This window comes from Lissotriton helveticus, chromosome 5_1 (genome assembly GCF_964261635.1).
Source record: "Lissotriton helveticus chromosome 5_1, aLisHel1.1, whole genome shotgun sequence".
Classification (NCBI taxonomy): Eukaryota; Metazoa; Chordata; class Amphibia; order Caudata; family Salamandridae; genus Lissotriton; species Lissotriton helveticus.
In genome coordinates, this window is record NC_136065.1 from 1,784,207,569 (window position 1) to 1,784,224,971 (window position 17,403).

The window sequence follows — 17,403 nt, forward strand, 5'->3', positions numbered from 1 at the left end:
ACTAGTCCCTGATGCTAATGTGAACTCCTGTGTGTGCACAAGTGTTGCTTCTGAAACAGGAGAATACCGTCCCTAACAGTGAAGTTAGTCAAAGGCCGAAGTGGTCGAACCGACTGCACGCATGCTGTATGCTGTGCGGGGCAGAAGAAAATGTGAATTACTACATGTGACTAATGCTACAGAGAGCTGGCTGAAAGCCCCATACATACGTATATTATTATACATAAAGTTTTACTGACATCAAAACATGTTGGCCCAAGGACCTTCTTTCCTTTGTGAACCCACTTACAGTTCTGCACTGCTGGGATAATTTCCATCATGTTTTGTCCGCACTTGCTCAATTTCTCCAAGGTAGTTGCACTCATGGCTTCCCCAAAGGCAACCAGGCAGAAAGTGTTTTGGGAGCCCCTGCAAACCCTGGAAGGAAGCCTGCAAGAAACGTCAGACCTCCATGTATCACCACCGCCGGTCCAATTTGGCGCGAAATCCGGAAGTCCGGCAGTGTCATGCCTGTTGTGGGGCAGGACTTGCGCCTTCCGCGGGAAGTCCGCGCCCACGGAGTGGTTAGCCGAGAGGAGAAGTGGTGACGCGGGGCTCCCATGCCTGAGGGAGAGCCCGCGGTGGCGGCAGAAGTAAGGAGAAGCCCTGGCTCAGAAGTGGCGGCTGAGGCTGTTGATGCATGTGCGGGGTTCCCATGAGTGAGGGAAGCCCTGCGTGTGCTACGTCAATGGAGGCGGAGGAAATGACACCAGGGGAGTCCTGAGATGGAGCCTGTAGCAGCCTCAAAAGAGCCCGGTGAGTGGGGCTTGGTTGTACCGTGTGGGCTGGTGTGTGCGTTTGTTCTTGATGATCGAGTATGCGTGCACTGGCTGGGGGCGGCAGGTGCGTGTCGCGCGGCTGGTGAGTGTATGCGCGTGTTTAAAAGTTAACTCCCGCCTCTAGCCTAATTAACGCGGCGTACACATCTGATCCATTAAATGCAAGCGAGTCTTCACAAGAGCGTCCACAGACCCCAATCACCAAAAGCCCTGCGTGTGCCCCGGTCTGTCCCACTTCCGAGGCAAGTCGCTGACAATAGAACTCGCTGGTGACAGAGCTTTCACGCTGCGGCACCAGGCGAGACCTAAAAAAAAAAAGGGATCTCAATTCTTATGACTAAGCAAATGTAGCCCTCTATTGTAAAGCATTAGAGTTAGGGTTATACTGTGTAGAACATCACAAATAACATTTTTGTCCCTCAATCTCCAGTAACTCAAAACACCAAACAAAACCGAAAGGAAGGAAGAGAACAACAAAGTTCAGAATGAGGGCATAACACTGAAATTAGAATGAACCTTCCAATCTAAACAAGGGGCGTAGCACCAACACCAGACAATTGCAACATTCTCTCCCTTCAGTTTAAAGGATCTACAGATACCGCTTGTGGCAAACGAGCTCTGGGTTGTTGTCTCCAACTGAATGTAGACAAGACGGAGATTATGCTGCTAGGAAAGGCCTCCACTATCTGGACAGATGAATGGTGGCCCCACTAACTGGGGTTAACATCTATGCCCAACAAATCAGTTAAGAATCTTGGTAAGAAAATCGACCAAACTAATGATCAAAGAGCACATCTTGACCACCTCAGGAGAATGCTATCACAACATGCATCTTCTGCGTATCCCTACCTTCCAACATCGGGCAGAAGGGCTCTACTACAAGCCCTAGAAATAAGTAGGCTAGACTATGGCAACACTTTCTTGGCGACAGCAAATGAGACGCTGGTAGCCATATACAGGTAGTCTAAAAAACTGCAGCCAGGCTTGTTCTCAATTGCCTTCCGGGCATCTCTACGGCCCGTTGCTGAAGGAGTTGCACTGGTTGACAGTGAAAAAAAAGTGCTGTTTTAAGATCTGCTGCCTTACTTACAATGTACTTCAGGCAAAGGGTCATTATATCTCCAAAACGACAAAAAATTAAACCGTACAACAGACCAAGAAGAAGCTTAAGATCACATGATAAAGCCTTATTATGTATCCCAGGCTTTCTTCAGACTCGTTGCTTGGAAAAAAGCTTTCTCTTACATTACCCCCTATTATTGGAACAAGCTGCCATTTCACGTTCACATTTGTACGAACTATTGTAAATTCAGTAAATTACTTAAAGCCCATCTATTTTAAATTCCTCCCCTCTTTCTATACTTATTATCCGCTACAGCGCCAAGATGCCCCTAGGTGTGTCTTGCGCTATATTAAATTTAAATAACGTTACATAACAGTAACATGAACATATCAAAACGTTAGTATGGTTCAAGTTCATTGCTTGGATATACAGGTGCTGGATCCTGCAGGCATTAGTAAATGCTACAAAGAACTGTGACAAAAAACACCATAGTAGAACATATGGGCAATACATAATTAAAAATGAAGGGGAAGGACACCAGGGACAATTTTCGGTCACTGTACAGGGTGTCATGATTACAATTTTAAGAAACAAAAGTACTTTTCCATGCAACCCAAAGTTTTGTCATGAAGTGTAAAGTAGCAAGCACCAACAACTATGAACTTCCCTCCCTGACATAGAGATGACCCACAGGTGGATGATTACTAGAATATTTTAAAATGTTCTCGCCAGAACAGTAATTAGGTCGTTGGCAACAGTCGTCAGCGGATTCCACTAGGCTGACGCTAGTAATGTACTGCTGGTATGCAAGAATGAGAATTTGGAAAAAGGCCTGGTTCTAAAAATTTCAGACTTTTTCTCCCTAAGGAGTTCAGAAAATTCGAAATAATAAAAATACCCAAATCGTCTCCTATTCGCAACTGGTACAGTTTTGACATCACACTACAGAGAACGCAACAATAGCCATCCCAGAGACAGATATATAAAAATATACAGAGCAACCTCAAAGATTTTCGTTCTTGCAAAGAAAACACCAAGGTAAAAATGGAGAGATCGGAAATTAGTTAGTTTATCTCATCTGACAGAACATCTGCTCAATACACAAGAGAACATTACTAACGTGACAAAGAGGACATTAACCATAGGACAAACCTCAAAATAAATAATTCAAATAAAAGACACACCTAAGGTTGACCTGAAAGCCCATTCATCCCTCTTAGGGGACTAACAGTGACTTAAGAGGAAGGACAATTGATTCTTGGCACACGGAAATGAAGTATCATTCAAGGAGGAAGATTTGGCAGCATGGCGGGAGGGAGAGATAAGGAAGATGAACAAAGCTAAAGACTACCATGTCATCATATGCTTGTGGAGGAAACAAAGGCAAAACAAAATATGGTGAAGTCTGGGTCAGGGGTGGAAGCAAGCTCCAGGAAGATGTCCCAGATTAGAGGCAGGGCTCTTAGGAAGTCCTGCAATTCCTCAACCATGTTTGACTCTCTGAAAGCTTGCAAAGCAAATTGATAGCGCTCCCTAAATAATGTTACAGCCAGCACGTCGAACTCAAGACAGAGCACACAGCAGCAGAAGGAGGAGAGAGCTCAACACACCAGACCACTTAACACATGCTTTCCACCCTGTGGAAAGCTCGTAGTCTATGATATCGTACCGTAGGTCACTTAATGAAAGGTACTCTCGCTTAGCAAGCACTCACTCAGCCCAATACCTTGGTACCTCTTTCAGGTGGCAAACTCCATGAAAGTTTAATGGCCCATCACCTAATTTCACTGGGGTTCCCATCAGTTTGTGCTGTGCCCTTGCTGTAACTGTTAAGCACAAGTAAACGCAGGGATTTTTTTCCTGGGATTTTACCAGTGGAAAATAGTTACTTTGTCCTTATTCCACACCCAGCGAATTACTTTCTCCCTCTTGGCCGGAAATAATTACTCCTCCAATATTCGTGTCGGCGTCCATAGGCCGGGGAAACTTGCGAGGCATACCTGCAGTATAATAACACACTTCCTCGCACTCGGCGGGGATCAGGAAGACTTAGTCGGGTCCGACATCTTGGGTTGGGCAGTGAGGTGAGGTACTCCGCGGCCATCTTGCGTAAGGCAAGAGGCTAGTAGGCGGTCCTCCGCTCAGCGTAATTAGTATTTTAGGATGGACAGACAGACGCGCAGCGGGCGCGTCGTAGGCGCGCCGGAGGTGCGCCAGAGGTGCGCCAGAGGTAAGCCCGTTTGCGCCCGTTCGCGCAACGGACGCGCTTAGGGCCGCTACCTCTGGCCCCTCCGGCCTACTTCGCATATCCTATTCCCGGGCTGAGCTGTTTAGACTCAGACCCAGTCCGAACCCGTCAAGGCATCCAGCTAGTGCCCAGGCATCAACCAATAGGCAAATCTCCTGTGGGTTGCTTAATGTCAGATCTCTCTGCAAGCACCACACGGAGATCGCCTTCCTTATTGACTCAGAAAATCTCGATGTCCTCTTCCTCACAGAAACGTGGACTCGGGAAGACTGTGAGGTTGAGCTGGGCCTTGCCTGCCCCGCTGGCTATAAAATTAGTCATATCCCGCGCACGCTCAATCGAGGAGGAGGTATCGGGTTTATTTTCAAAGACTCGCTGACCCTCTCCCAGCTGAAGATTCGAGAGGTGCCAGGCTTTGAACTGATGGGCTTTTCGGTCAAAAAGCAGGAGCTGACACTTTGTTCGGGTGTCCTATGCTATCGACCTCCAGGACCGGCCTCTTCAGTCTCGCTCCTTATTGATCTGATCTATGAGCTCTCCAGCTCTCACTCCAAGTTATTGATTCTTGGAGATTTTAATCTGTGGGCTGGCGGCCCATTGGATAAGGCGTTCTCCTCCCTTAGTCAAGCCTGTAAAGACATTAGCCTGGAACAGCTGGTGAACGACACCACGCACCGGAAGGGTCACACCCTGGACCTAATATTTGCGGATCCACAATGGGTATCTATGAATGAGATTAAGTGCCAGTTTTGGACAGACCACTCCCTGATTATGTTCTCTCTTTGTTTAGAGGACCACACCGTGCGGGAAGCTGGACTACCTCAGGCCAAGTTAGGGAGACCTTGGTCCCGAATACTTAACATCTCCCCACTACCGAGTATTCTAGGTAAGGACTTCAAGCTTGGCGGTTCAGCTGAGGAGAGCTATACTCTCTTCAGCCAGTCCATCACGAGATCACTGGATAAACTGGCACCCCTCCGGATGTCCCGAGGGAGGGTGAACCGTGCTAGTCCTTGGTACACGAGTGAACTACGCCAGCTTAAACTTGGCTGTAAACGCGCTGAAAGAGCGTGGAGGAAACGGTACTTAGACTCGGAGAAGGCCGTGTTCCGGTCCGCCTTACAAAAATACAAGGCACAAATCAAGATAGCTAAGGCGGCTTATTTTGAATCCTTCCTGAATCAGGCCCCAAACAAGGCACAGGCCCTTTTTAAGATTGTTAGGGACCTCGCGCACCCTGTGTGTGCGACTAACATCGTACCTACATCGCAAGCTCTGTGTAACTCGCTTGCTGTTGCCTTTGAGGAGAAAATCTGCAACATTCTGGAGGGCCTACAGGACCCAGTTAATCTTACCATTGGCTCGGGAACTCCGGAGGCGATGGCCAGTCGACCCCTGCAGAGTGGCTCTGACCTCTGTTTGGAAGCTCCGGCCTCGCCTTCCAGTCGACCCCGACCAGAGGCCCATTCATTCAGCTTGGAAGCTCCGGCGATCGAGTCCAGTCGACCCCAGCTGAATAGCTTTTCCATCCCCACTGGGTCGGGAACTCCGGAGGCGAGGGCCAGTCGACCCCTGCAGAGGGGCTCTGACCTCTGTTTGGAAGCTCCGGCCTCGCCTTCCAGTCGACCCCGACCAGAGGCCCAGGCATTCAGCTTGGGAGCTCCGGGGATAGAGCCCAGTCGACCCCAGCTGAATAGCTTTCCTCTCCCTTCTTTGGAGGAGTTTGGCAGTCTGGCACTCTCGATTTCATCCGGCTCGCCTCTCGACCCTCTCCCTCCAAAATTCTGGAGGGTGTTTCAGGAGGAACTCATTCAGCCTCTGCACTCTATCTGCTGCCAGTCGTTTGAATCAGGGACTGTACCAGACTGCTGGAAGAAGGCAGTGGTCTCCCCGCTCTTAAAAAAACCCACGCTCGACCCTGCCTGTCTTTCCAACTACCGGCCAATTTCCCTGCTCCCCTTTCCCGTTAAAATCATGGAAAAACTGGTTACCCGCACTCTGTCTGGCTTTTTAGAAGGGAACATCTGGCTGGATGAAAGGCAATTTGGTTTCCGTCCAGCTCATGGGACGGAATCAGCGCTAGTGACCGTGTTGGACAATCTACGGACGCGAGTCGACAGTGGTCGGGCAGCCTTTTTGGTGCTGCTCGACATGTCGGCCGCGTTCGACACGGTCAGCCATCCCACCTGGATTATGAGGCTGGAAGAATGCGGGGTTAAAGACAAGGCCAGGGACTGGCTGATTTCCTATTTGGACAATCGTCAGCAACGGGTATCGCTCCCTCCTTTCAGTTCAGAGGAGCGGAGAGTAGGACAAGGAGTACCTCAGGGCTCTGCCATCAGCCCTATACTCTTTAATATCTACCTCCGCCCTCTGGTCCAGCTTATTACATCATTTGGGATCTCCGCATTCAACTATGCGGATGATACACAGCTGGTCTTTTCTCTGGAGGGACAGGATGCAGTCCCTTTGGAAACTTTCCATCGCTGCATGCAGGCCACAGCGGAATGGCTCCGATTGAACTCGCTGCAGTTTAATGGGACTAAGACAGAGGTCCTATATTGTTCCAATGATCGAATCCCTCGGATTCTCCCGGACGACTTTTGGCCCCCGTCTTTTTCTGAGACGGTGTCAGCTGCACAATCAGCGCGCAACTTGGGTGTCAGCTTTGGGCCCAACTTACAGTTAGATCTGCACGTAAACAAGGTCATCTCGACGTGCATGATGCTGATCCGCATGCTGCGCAAAGTCTTGCCCTTCTTCCTGAGCAAGCCAGACCAGAAGTAGTACGGAGTACCATCTTAAGTCGTCTCGACTACTGTAACCGACTACTTCTGGAGGCCCCGATAACACTCCTGGGTAAGCTACAAAGGGTGCAAAACATAGCGGCCAAACTCGCCCTCTCCCGCCCTTACTACAGTTCATCCACGGCAGCGCTACAGGAACTCCATTGGCTGCCGGTCCATCTACGCGTGCATTACAAAGCAGCTTGCATCGTGTTCAGGGCTATTCATGGTCTTGGCCCGGTCTCTTTGCGGAAGATGTTCGCCTGGTACCTTACATCCCGAGCCTTACGCTCCTCTTCTTCAAGGCTACTTGTAGTTCCGCGCTTCCAGAGAGTGAGGATGGGTGGTCGATCCTTTAGAGTAGCGGCGGCCAAGCTCTGGAATTCCATGCCGATATCTCTGAGGAATCTTGAGGACCTCCTAGCCTTTAGGAAAGCCCTAAAAACGTATCTCTTCCCAAGGTCAGGCTAAGCTGCTGTATTCTGCTGGCTTACGGTTCGAAGCGCCAGGATGCCCTTTGGGTGACAGGTCTGCGCTCTATAAGTATACCACAAATACAAATACAAATACTTTCATGAATGGCTTCTGACATTTACATACAAGATTTACAAATAATCTTCTAGGAAATCATATAAGCAGTGTTGGCTAAAGCTGAAAAATACTGAGACAATGCAATAAGTGGGACTTATTGGAGTCCTGTGCATCAAAAGATGATTCCCTGTTTTGGAGACTAGTGGTAAGAGGGCAGCACACTTCTGGGATGGAGCCTCAGAATTTTGTTCAGCCAGAGGAATGGTTTTTCCATTTTTCATCTTTAAACCAGGAAGAGGCCCAATTTCTAAATCCACCTTTCTGTATGCAGGATGTCCTAAACTCGCTGGCAACCTTTTTTTCTGGGAGAGAGGATGGCCCTGATAGTGTGCCTGTAGATGTTTTCTTGCATGATACAAATGTGAGGGCCCAATATATATTGGTCACAGTGAATGAGATAGCTATGGGAGCCCTTATTCCGGGTGCGGAGGTGGTGGCAGGGTGCGGAGGTGGTGCCGATTTATAAAAAAAGGGGGCAAGAGCTTGCATGCTAATTACAGGCCAATTTAATTGATTGCCTACAGAAGGTTTTTTGCCGTATGTTCCTGACCAAAATTATCCACTAGGTGGATAGTAATGACATAATAAGCCATCTGCAGGCAGGGTTCAGACCTAAGACCTTAACGATCGACTAAGTTATTCGTTTTGCTGGAAGACAATCCTGACCGGTATGGGTGACCTTTATGTCGCCTTTGTCGATCTAAAATTGGCTTTTGATCTTATACCACGAGGCAAGCTCTGGGCGACTTTAGGAAAAATGGGTGTCCCCTCTGACATGCTATCTCTGCAGGTCAGATTACAAGAAAATAACTTTACCACTGTACGGTGGGGCTCCCAGGGACAAAAGACTGAACAAATTACAGTACTGAAGGGCGTCCGTCAGGGATGTGTCCTGGCTCCTACATTATTTACTCTATTATATGTGAATGTCCTGGCACATCATATTTTAAATGTCAGGGCTGATGCTCCAAGTTTGGAGAATGGTAAAGTGTTGTTTAGGAATGACTCTCTGCTAATTTCAAAAACATTGAGTGGCCGCCAAAAACTTCTGGCAAGCTTTAGCGACATCTGTGTAAAGCGGGGCTTGTAGGGACAGTTATTCCTAGGTATTGATTGTTTTGCAAAAGGGTGAATCCTTTTCAAACCTAGGGATTAGCCTTACACCTAACTTATCCTGGGTAAACAGACTGATGTGGCTACGCTAAAACATAAACCATGTTATTTAAAAAAAATACTGCATGCTAGTTACACTGGGCCCATTTCTCCTGCTTTGAGAATCTATGAAGCTAAGGCTTTGGGGGCTGCATTGTATGGGGCTGAGCTGTGGGGATGTGAAGACACAATGGGGTTGGCAAAATCCGAGAACAAATTTGCTAGAGAACTGGCTGTGCTCCCATTGAGTACCCAGCTGCTGCCCCTACTTATGGATTTGGATATTAAAAAGTTAACCCTGAAGGCTCAGCTGAGTATTTTATTAGATTGGTGCAGGATTTGGGTAACCCCGGAGCTAGCACATTATGCAACGGCATTGGCTGAGTTGATTAGGTTGGACAAATCATACCTTGGTTGATCTCTGTAAAGCAGTTATTGGACGTGATTGGCCTTGGAGAGCTTGGCCTGCACCCAGAGACAGAAACAATTCCATCATAAGATGTAATGAAAAAATATTATTGGGCCTCTGTCCTGCAGAAAGAAGAGGAGAGAGTCAGGAATGCCTCACTTAGAGTGAATTTTAGAATTTTAACTTTGGCCACAGGTGTGAGCAGTACTGGGATCTAATAACTGTCCCGCTTGATAGAAAGTTCTACCATCAATTTAGAGTGGGCACGCTCCCTGTAAATGCATTCAATGTGAAATGGAAGGGTGGTGACAGAGTGGGCTACACACTCAGTGAAGGACAAAAAGAGACCATTACACATGTTATTTGTTTGCCCTTTGTATGTAAGTTCCGTCTGCTTGGATTGAACCAGTCTGTAGGCATTTAGGCACTGCTAGCTACCGTGTAGCTTTAAGAATTTTACACATGGACACTTCATCGGTGTACATGTGTGCCACTGCCAAATTCCTGGGCCTGATGTGGGCAAAAAGGAGGGCCACCATTGCTGCTAATAGGATCAAAGTTTTTTTTAAAGGTCTTAACTGTTTGTGTAAACTTTTTATCATGATTTTGAACTCTAATTCACAGAGAATATTATCTGTAATGGATTGTGCTCTAAGTGAATAGTGATTGTAGCCGGTTATGGACTCAAACAAGCTGTTTGATATGACTACTTGTTAATACTGGGGTACAGTGTATATAGATTGCTTGTTATTTATTGTCTACTTTTATGGTTACGCAGAAATAAAGTTATAAGCATCCGCTCATTTTCATTCTTTGCCGCTGTAAAAGGTTCCTAAAATATGAAAGTGTTCTTCGTCACATGGTTGGCATTGGTTTTTATCTTCTTGCAGCATTGTTCGTCATTGGCATCCCATGGCACGGTGTGTACAGTTATATAACACCTTGTACCCTCTCGCTGGCAGTGGATCAAAGTGAACGGGAATAATTTTGGGGTTCGCCCAGCTGATAGTTGCACTCTTTGACCTCCACCAAGAGAGCATGAGAAATTCAGGAGAAATGCGTAGACAATATCCGAAGTACTGCAATGATTTGTCAAGAGACAGCTTGACAAGGCAGCAGTAAGCAAGACAGAGGAGTTGGGAGGCTTTATGAGGATTGATTTTTAAAAGTTTCATCCTGATTAAATTACTAAACCTAGTGAAATAGTGCGCCAGAGTAAAAAGAGTGACTACTGAACTGCAAATGAGCGCTCACAGCCACCCACGGCTTACTTTTCTTAGAAAAAAAATCAGGACACACATGTAATTCCACCAGGCTGACTGCAACTGGAGAGCTTGGGAGAAGCTGGCGTGGAGGTGAGTGCACAGATTGTGGGTACTTGTACAACTTGAGTAGAAATCTTGTTCGTCTTCCAACATGCATGCTATTGTGAAATGTCTTGCAGTTTGGGGCATCACTGGCATTGAGGGTTCCTATGTTCTGCACATATGTATAACCTTGTCAGTCATGCCAGAAGGTCTTATCAAGTTATAACAACATAATGCGTCACATTTCCACAGTGTTAGGGTTAAGAGTCTCCACATGTTCGAGGATTAATCTTGCAACCGACTAGCCCTATGATGGTCTGTTTGACCTTGGCTGGGCGGCAAGTGCCATGCTTACATTGAGCCCCTCCTGAGGAGGATCCCGCCATCCCGCATCCCAAGGCCCGCTGGGTCACGAAGCCTCCTTAAACCTACTCTCTGTAGGTTCCCTGTTTGTATAATCTGTTTGTTCCCCTCCACTAGAGTGCAATTATGACTCTGCTCTCGTCTGTCCCAACATGCTGTGGCGCCTTGCCTCCAGTGTGAGTGGGTCTCTGCAAATACTAAGGGTTGCGTAGTTAGTGCCCCCTGCCATATGGGTTTGTGGTACCCTGGCAAATAGGCCCATTTATAGGTTGCTGCCCAATAAACGGACAGTATTTTCTCATTGCCCGCGCCCCACTCCAGTCACTATAAACAACCAGGCCTTAAACTGTGGCCATCTTTCCTCTTCTGTCTTGGGCATGGGCCTTCAGACACGGTACTTCTCTGCACCCTCCTAGGCCTGTTGCTGAGTTGCCGGACTGGGTTTTCCCTATACCCTGATCACTCTTGCCACTCTGCCCATTCCTCCCATCCACCCATCAATTAAGTCCCTCAAAAACACACGGAGTCGCTATCTGGATAAAGAAAGCTGCAGGTCATTATTAATCATCAGTCTTATCAAGTCATAACAACATAATGTATCAACTTTTCTCTACCAGTGTAAGGGACCCCCTTACTAGGTTTGAGGCTCAATCCTGCAACAGACTGGCTTTATCGTGGACCTTTAGACCTCAGCCAGGAGGCATGTGTCATGCTTGCATTGAGTCATACCCTCATTCACTCATATGACGAGCGTCTGGCATCCCAAGGTCCGCTGGGTAACAAAGCACCCCACTTTCCTACTTGCTGGGGTGCCTTGTTCCTGCTGATTTGTTTGTTACCCTCTGCCATGGTGCTCCAAGGTAGCACCTGAGTACCTCCCCAATACTATACAAAACCAACTAGTTCTAATACTCCTCTGAAGTGGACTAGGAAAATGTCCATGCCTACTCCAGATAAGCAGACCTTCATCTTCCATAGTTTAATCAACCCATGCTGAGCAAATTAACAGCCCACCCCTTGCCTGCATGGCAGTAATACCTGTATATAATTGAAAATCTACTACTTTGTATGCTATTTGGGATTTTTAACATGTCAGCAACGCCCTCTTACCAAAGAGCTTCTGTGATACACATCCTCTTTGAAGATGTTGAACACCTCTCCAGAGAGGCCAGTGCATAGAATCATGTTGCATTTAGGCATGTGTGGAATTTAACCATCCAGTGACCCAAAAGTAAGTGTTCTTGAAGCTTAAACTGTACTGAACTGTAATATGGGTATTTGGATTTGCATATTACATTTCTATAGTAAAAAAAAGTGCTAAGTCTTTCAAGTCAAGAGAAATTAAGGCGTTTTCTTTTTCTAGATATGATTATGACATGCACAATCCGAAAGGCCTCCAGAGAATATGTGATGCTAGTTCAATAAGAAAACGAAATTAATAAACCTGTGTTCAGTGTAAATAAAACACAAAATGTTAACAACTGACCATACCTCATCTACAGACCAGTCATTTCACAACTATGTTGGCCCTGCCACTAACGAATATAACCAACTTAGCCTCCTTGCATTTTATGCAAGGGTGGCAGCTGTGGACAGACAAAGAGCTCACCCCTGCACCTAACAAAGTCCAAGCGCAACAGAGTAGCACACCGCCTGCTCCCGTCAGAGCGTGGGCAGAACGAGGCACAGAGGACTCGTGCCCACTGCGAACGCCTCACGGGGCCTCTCCTACAACAGTCACTGCAGCAGCATGCATTCTTACCAGGGCAGTAGGCATCATCGTCGTCGTCCAGTTTCTGTGCCGAGGTTAGTATTGGCGAGCCCAGTTCAGACTCGGGAATCCGGGGGCTCTCGACAAACTTTGCTTTCCTCAGGGGAACTAAGATGATGAGACAGGGACAAAGACGGACAGAGGGAGGGAGGAGGGGCAGAGAGAAAGAGAAGGGTTGTGAATAAAGAGAACAACGAGCAACAGCTGGAAGCATTTAGCTAACGACACTGTCAGGCTAAGATCAGGTTACGAGTATGCTTTGGACAAGAAAAATGTATATCTGCATTCTTATCCTGAATGGGAGCCAGCCGAAAAGCTGCGGCAGCAGACTGGGATATTTTATTGGGGGCATTCTCAGGCAGCCCCGTCAAAATATTTTAGTCGTCAGACAAATAATGGCTTCCCTTTCCAACACATTGGCAACATTTCCTCTTTTTCAGGAATAAGGTTCTGAGAAGTGAATGTTGCATGTTACTAAAAGGACTATGGACGTGTTTATAATGCATCAGAAACCGAGCTTCATGCTGTTTCTTTCTTGAATACTTTTGTTTTACATTAATGTTTTAACAGGGCTCCTTACTAACTAATTAAAAAAAACAATAGCAAACAAGCATTTGCAATGCAATAGGTCTCGCAGCATTAAAGTTTGAGTTATTGGCATTGTATATGACAATGTGTTGCATTATATTTTTAGCAAAGTCTGTATTGGTGTATAACGATGATTTGCAAGATGATAGCTGTTGCAAAATATTAAGCAATGTTGGCAATAATATTAGATTATAATAATATTGTAAGTTACTGTTGTAGTTATAAGCATTTTGGTAGCGCATAGTGATGTTATGGTGCCCCTGAGTGATGCTGTGGTGATAGGATAGATAGTGAGGGCGATAGATAGATAGATAGAGGGAGGGTGAAAGAGAGATAGAGGGAGGGCGAGAGAGAGATAGAGGGAGGGCGAGAGAGAGATAAAGGGAGGCCGAGAGAGAGATAGAGGGAGGCCGAGAGAGAGATAGAGGGTGGGCGAGGGATGGAGTGTGGGGCGAGGGATGGAGTGTGGGGCGAGGGATGGAGTGTGGGGCGAGGGATGGAGTGTGGGGCGAGGGATGGAGTGTGGGGCGAGGGATGGAGTGTGGGGCGAGGGATGGAGTGTGGGGCGAGGGATGGAGTGTGGGGCGAGGGATGGAGTGTGGGGTGAGGGATGGAGTGTGGGGCGAGGGATGGAGTGTGGGGCGAGGGATGGAGTGTGGGGCGAGGGATGGAGTGTGGGGGGAGACTGTCCCATTGTTCGGGTGCTCAAGGCGAGTTTGTGGATAGGGAGCAAGATTCTGCCCTGCCAGAGAAGACGGCGCCTGACTCCGACCAAGGTTGTCCAGGCCTTGGACTGAGATCGACGGGTGTACTGAGGCCCCCACGGGTGTACTGCAACCCGCACTGCCTTGCAGCAACCCCTTTAATAAAGCATCAATGCATTCCTCCCAGTAACGGAATTCCTCGTGTCGCAAACCCAGGTCTCTGAATACAGCAGCACCCATCGCAGAGCAGAATGGCAAATTCCAGTTCGCAAACACAATGTTTATTTAGGGAATTTGTAAAGTTGTTCATAAATGTAAAGTTAGTAGGTAATTGTAGGAGAGATCCACAACATCACTTTTTAAAACTTTCAGCTAATATATAAATATGCACACACAGACTTTCACAGCTAAAACCAGGACATATGTGCGGCATTATATGCATGGTACATATGAATGTTGACAAACTTGAACATTATCCCTTTAAAACCATGTAATCCAAAAACGTGAGGTCGACAGACATCAGTGTGTAATGTGTAGAAGCCTCGTATACCCTTAGTTTCAGCTATTAAGCAATTAAAACTCAGTCAACCCGTTCATACAAGAAAGGAGGTGGGTGTAAAAGTTCCACACTGTAACAGGGTGTAGTTAAGTCGCTCCCAAGGCAGGAAATAGTTTACATTTTTTATTAAAAGTGGCACGCTGCCATTCTTCCATGATTCTCACTCATAAATCCACGGCAGAAGATGTGAGCCTCAGAAAATACATCTGCACTGGGCACTTTAATGGAGGAAGAAGAACTGCTGCGCTTGTGTTAAAGAACTGGATGAAGAAGAACCAAACTGTCTCAAAATGCAGGCCGAGGCAAGGGAAACAACAAGCATTTCTGCTGAGACTACCGCAATGTTTAACAAACAGTAACTTCGCTAATAACCGGCTAGCGTTCATGTATGGCCGCAGTGTACAAATGAAACGCTAATAATAACAACACTGAGGGCACCTTCGGCCACTAAGAACAACAATGAGCGCACCCCTAGCCAGCATGCGTGTCTGCCCACTGATGTGTGAAGCAACCCCGCTGCTCCACAGTGCTGTCCTCAAACTATTACGTAGGTTGACCCATGCTGTTTTTTAAGCCTTCACCTGCAGCCGTGGTGGCGTTTGAAGAACGAATGCCTATTGTGGATTGATATTGCCTACATCTGATTGCCCTATTTTATTTCTCAGAATTTAATACCCGTTGTCGTGGTGTCACCATGGCTTTAAGTGGAAGCTTTTCCAATATTATATACAAGCCATAATTCCTGCCTATCTATCTTATGCAACTACAACCTTTGACAAAGCCAAAAGTCCTGACTTGCTGTAGGTATGATGTTACTCTTTGTATCAAACTTTTGGATGCAGTGACAGAAACAGCAAAATACAAGTCAGGCGGCACACTATGCTAAACACATATTTTTCGCCTATGCGGGAACAAAGACACGGACATCGGCCGGGAACGACGGCACAACCAGCGGGCGGGGGGCGCGCGTGAACAAAGACACGGACAGGGGGCCGGAACGAGGACATGGACAGCGGGCGGGAGGAGGCATATCAAACTTCTGGATGCAGTGACAAAAACAACAAAATACAAGTCAGGCAGCACACTATGCTAAACACATATTTTTAGCCTATGCGGGAACAAAGACTCGGACAGCGGCCAAACGGAGGAGGCAAAGCCAGCCTGTTTATCGGCGCCGCGCGCCCCTCTGCAGGCTCCCCCTGCATTCCAAAGTCTTTCACGTGAACTCTTCCCGAGGCGCGCGACGTGATCCGATTCTTTCTGCATTGCTGAAAACAGCAGAAGTTCACGCGCGCAACGTAATCCTATGGCAAAGTGCTGCGCGTGGCCAGGTCTTGTATCCACTTTCCACTCGTTGTTGGCTGAGCCGACAGCTATAGTTTTTCTGGCGAGAACGCGCTTCGCGCGTTTCTAGCCGAGACCTAAAAACGAGCCCGCTGGCTAATAGGTCTGGCCTTGGCAAGCTGCTGATATGATTAATAAAAAAATGTTTATTGCAAGCACATGCCACAGAAGTTAAAGAAATAAAACACACATGCACCACCACCTAAGGCTATTGCTATATGCTTGCAATAACCTTTTTAAAGTTAAAATGTTCTCTGGGCGTTTAATTGTTACGTTTTTAAATACCAGACTTTCAGTAGTGCTGTGCAGTGCAGCATTATTTGTGACGCAAACAATGAAAAATCACCAACAAAAGATTCACTCAAATCACAGCCATTTAAAATGTTTTGTACAAAATGTAGCAGAACAACTTTTAACAAGCATTGGCAAAGCCAACAGGTCTCGGTGACGGAACAGCTTTTGGTTTTGTCGATGTTTTGTTTAGCCAAATTGTACAGTATTGCCGCAGAAAGTACAGCAAAAAAGTCTATAACATGGCGAGCACAGTGCTTTTTTGGTCTTTACTTTCAGTCATGCTGCACAGCAGCCACAGTCAGTAGCTCTTGCCCATACAAGAGTATTGGCTTGGCCAATGCTTTTTTCCAAAGATGGTTTAGAAGGAGCATGGACTGCATCACTGGCTCAGGCGTGCTGTAGCTACACCCCAATTTCCTAGCAGGGCAACTGTGTATTATGGCTACTAGTGGATGGGGGTGCAGCTTTTGTCACCATTGCCTGGAAAAACCTGAAATCCAGAGCGTCATCCGTGTAAAACAGAGTTTTGGCTTTACGAAGAGCAGGACCTAGCAGCCAGGATGCGAACCGAAACCCCAAACTATTGAGAGTTTTGGCTCTACGAAGAGCAGGACCTTGCGGCCAGGATGCGCACTGAAACCCCCGAACCATCCTCTCTGCCCAGGACATGTAATCATGGGGTGTACAGGGTTGGGATTTTCTGTACAACAGAGTGACATCTTTCACTATGGGATGCTGATAGTGCAGCAGATAAAAACTGGGCTAATTCAAAGATATGACGTAGCCCTGGTTTTTTCACTGGCAGGCTGTGTGTGAAGGATGGGAGCAGCCTAATCGTTGTTTGCAAGGTGAGGGGCCTGTGCACCCCACTCTGCAGGCTGTTCACATGGATGGTTTCATGGCAAGAGCGATGTACGTCTGCAGATTACTGGTCGGGCTGTGTAGTCTTTGCAGTTCTGCGTAGGGATTGTTGTATATGCTGTGTTTTTGCAGGGCTGCGTAAATCAGTGCATGTTGTTCATAGGACTCAGTTCACCAGTGCAGGTTATTCTTAGAGTTGTGTTGTGTACGCCTGTGCAGGTTGTTCGCAGGGATGACTACACAGTGAGGGCTATATACTTCTCTGTCGGGTATTCGTTGGTCTGTGGACATCTTTGTGTGACTGCACAAAAAGAACAAGCATTTGCAATGCAATAGGTCTCGCATTAGGAAAGTTTGAGCTATTGGTCTTGTAAATGACAATTTTTTTATTTATGTTTTGTTTTTGAAAATAGCTAAATTAATAGCTTTGTCATTTACAATGCCAATAGTTATAACTTTCGCAAATGTGACACCTATAGCATTTGTAATGCAACATGTTTTGTATTTACATGACTTAGATGTATTGATATTACAAATAACAATGG

At 46.8% G+C, this 17,403-nt stretch overlaps 1 protein-coding gene across 6 annotated transcripts in view; it reads right to left on the bottom strand.

The window, feature by feature from the left end:
- TANC2 (tetratricopeptide repeat, ankyrin repeat and coiled-coil containing 2) overlaps window positions 1-17,403 on the bottom strand; it is a 2,511,073-nt gene that overhangs the window by 1,214,054 nt on the left and 1,279,616 nt on the right. For 5 of the 6 annotated variants that reach the window (XM_078645079.1, XM_078645083.1, XM_078645078.1 and 2 more), the window contains one exon: window positions 12,500-12,616. The exons of the other annotated variant lie outside the window; for it this stretch is intronic. In XM_078645079.1, coding sequence (XP_078501205.1) covers window positions 12,500-12,616 — 117 coding nt within the window. The remainder of the gene's footprint in view (window positions 1-12,499; window positions 12,617-17,403) is intronic. 6 annotated transcript variants of the gene reach the window in all.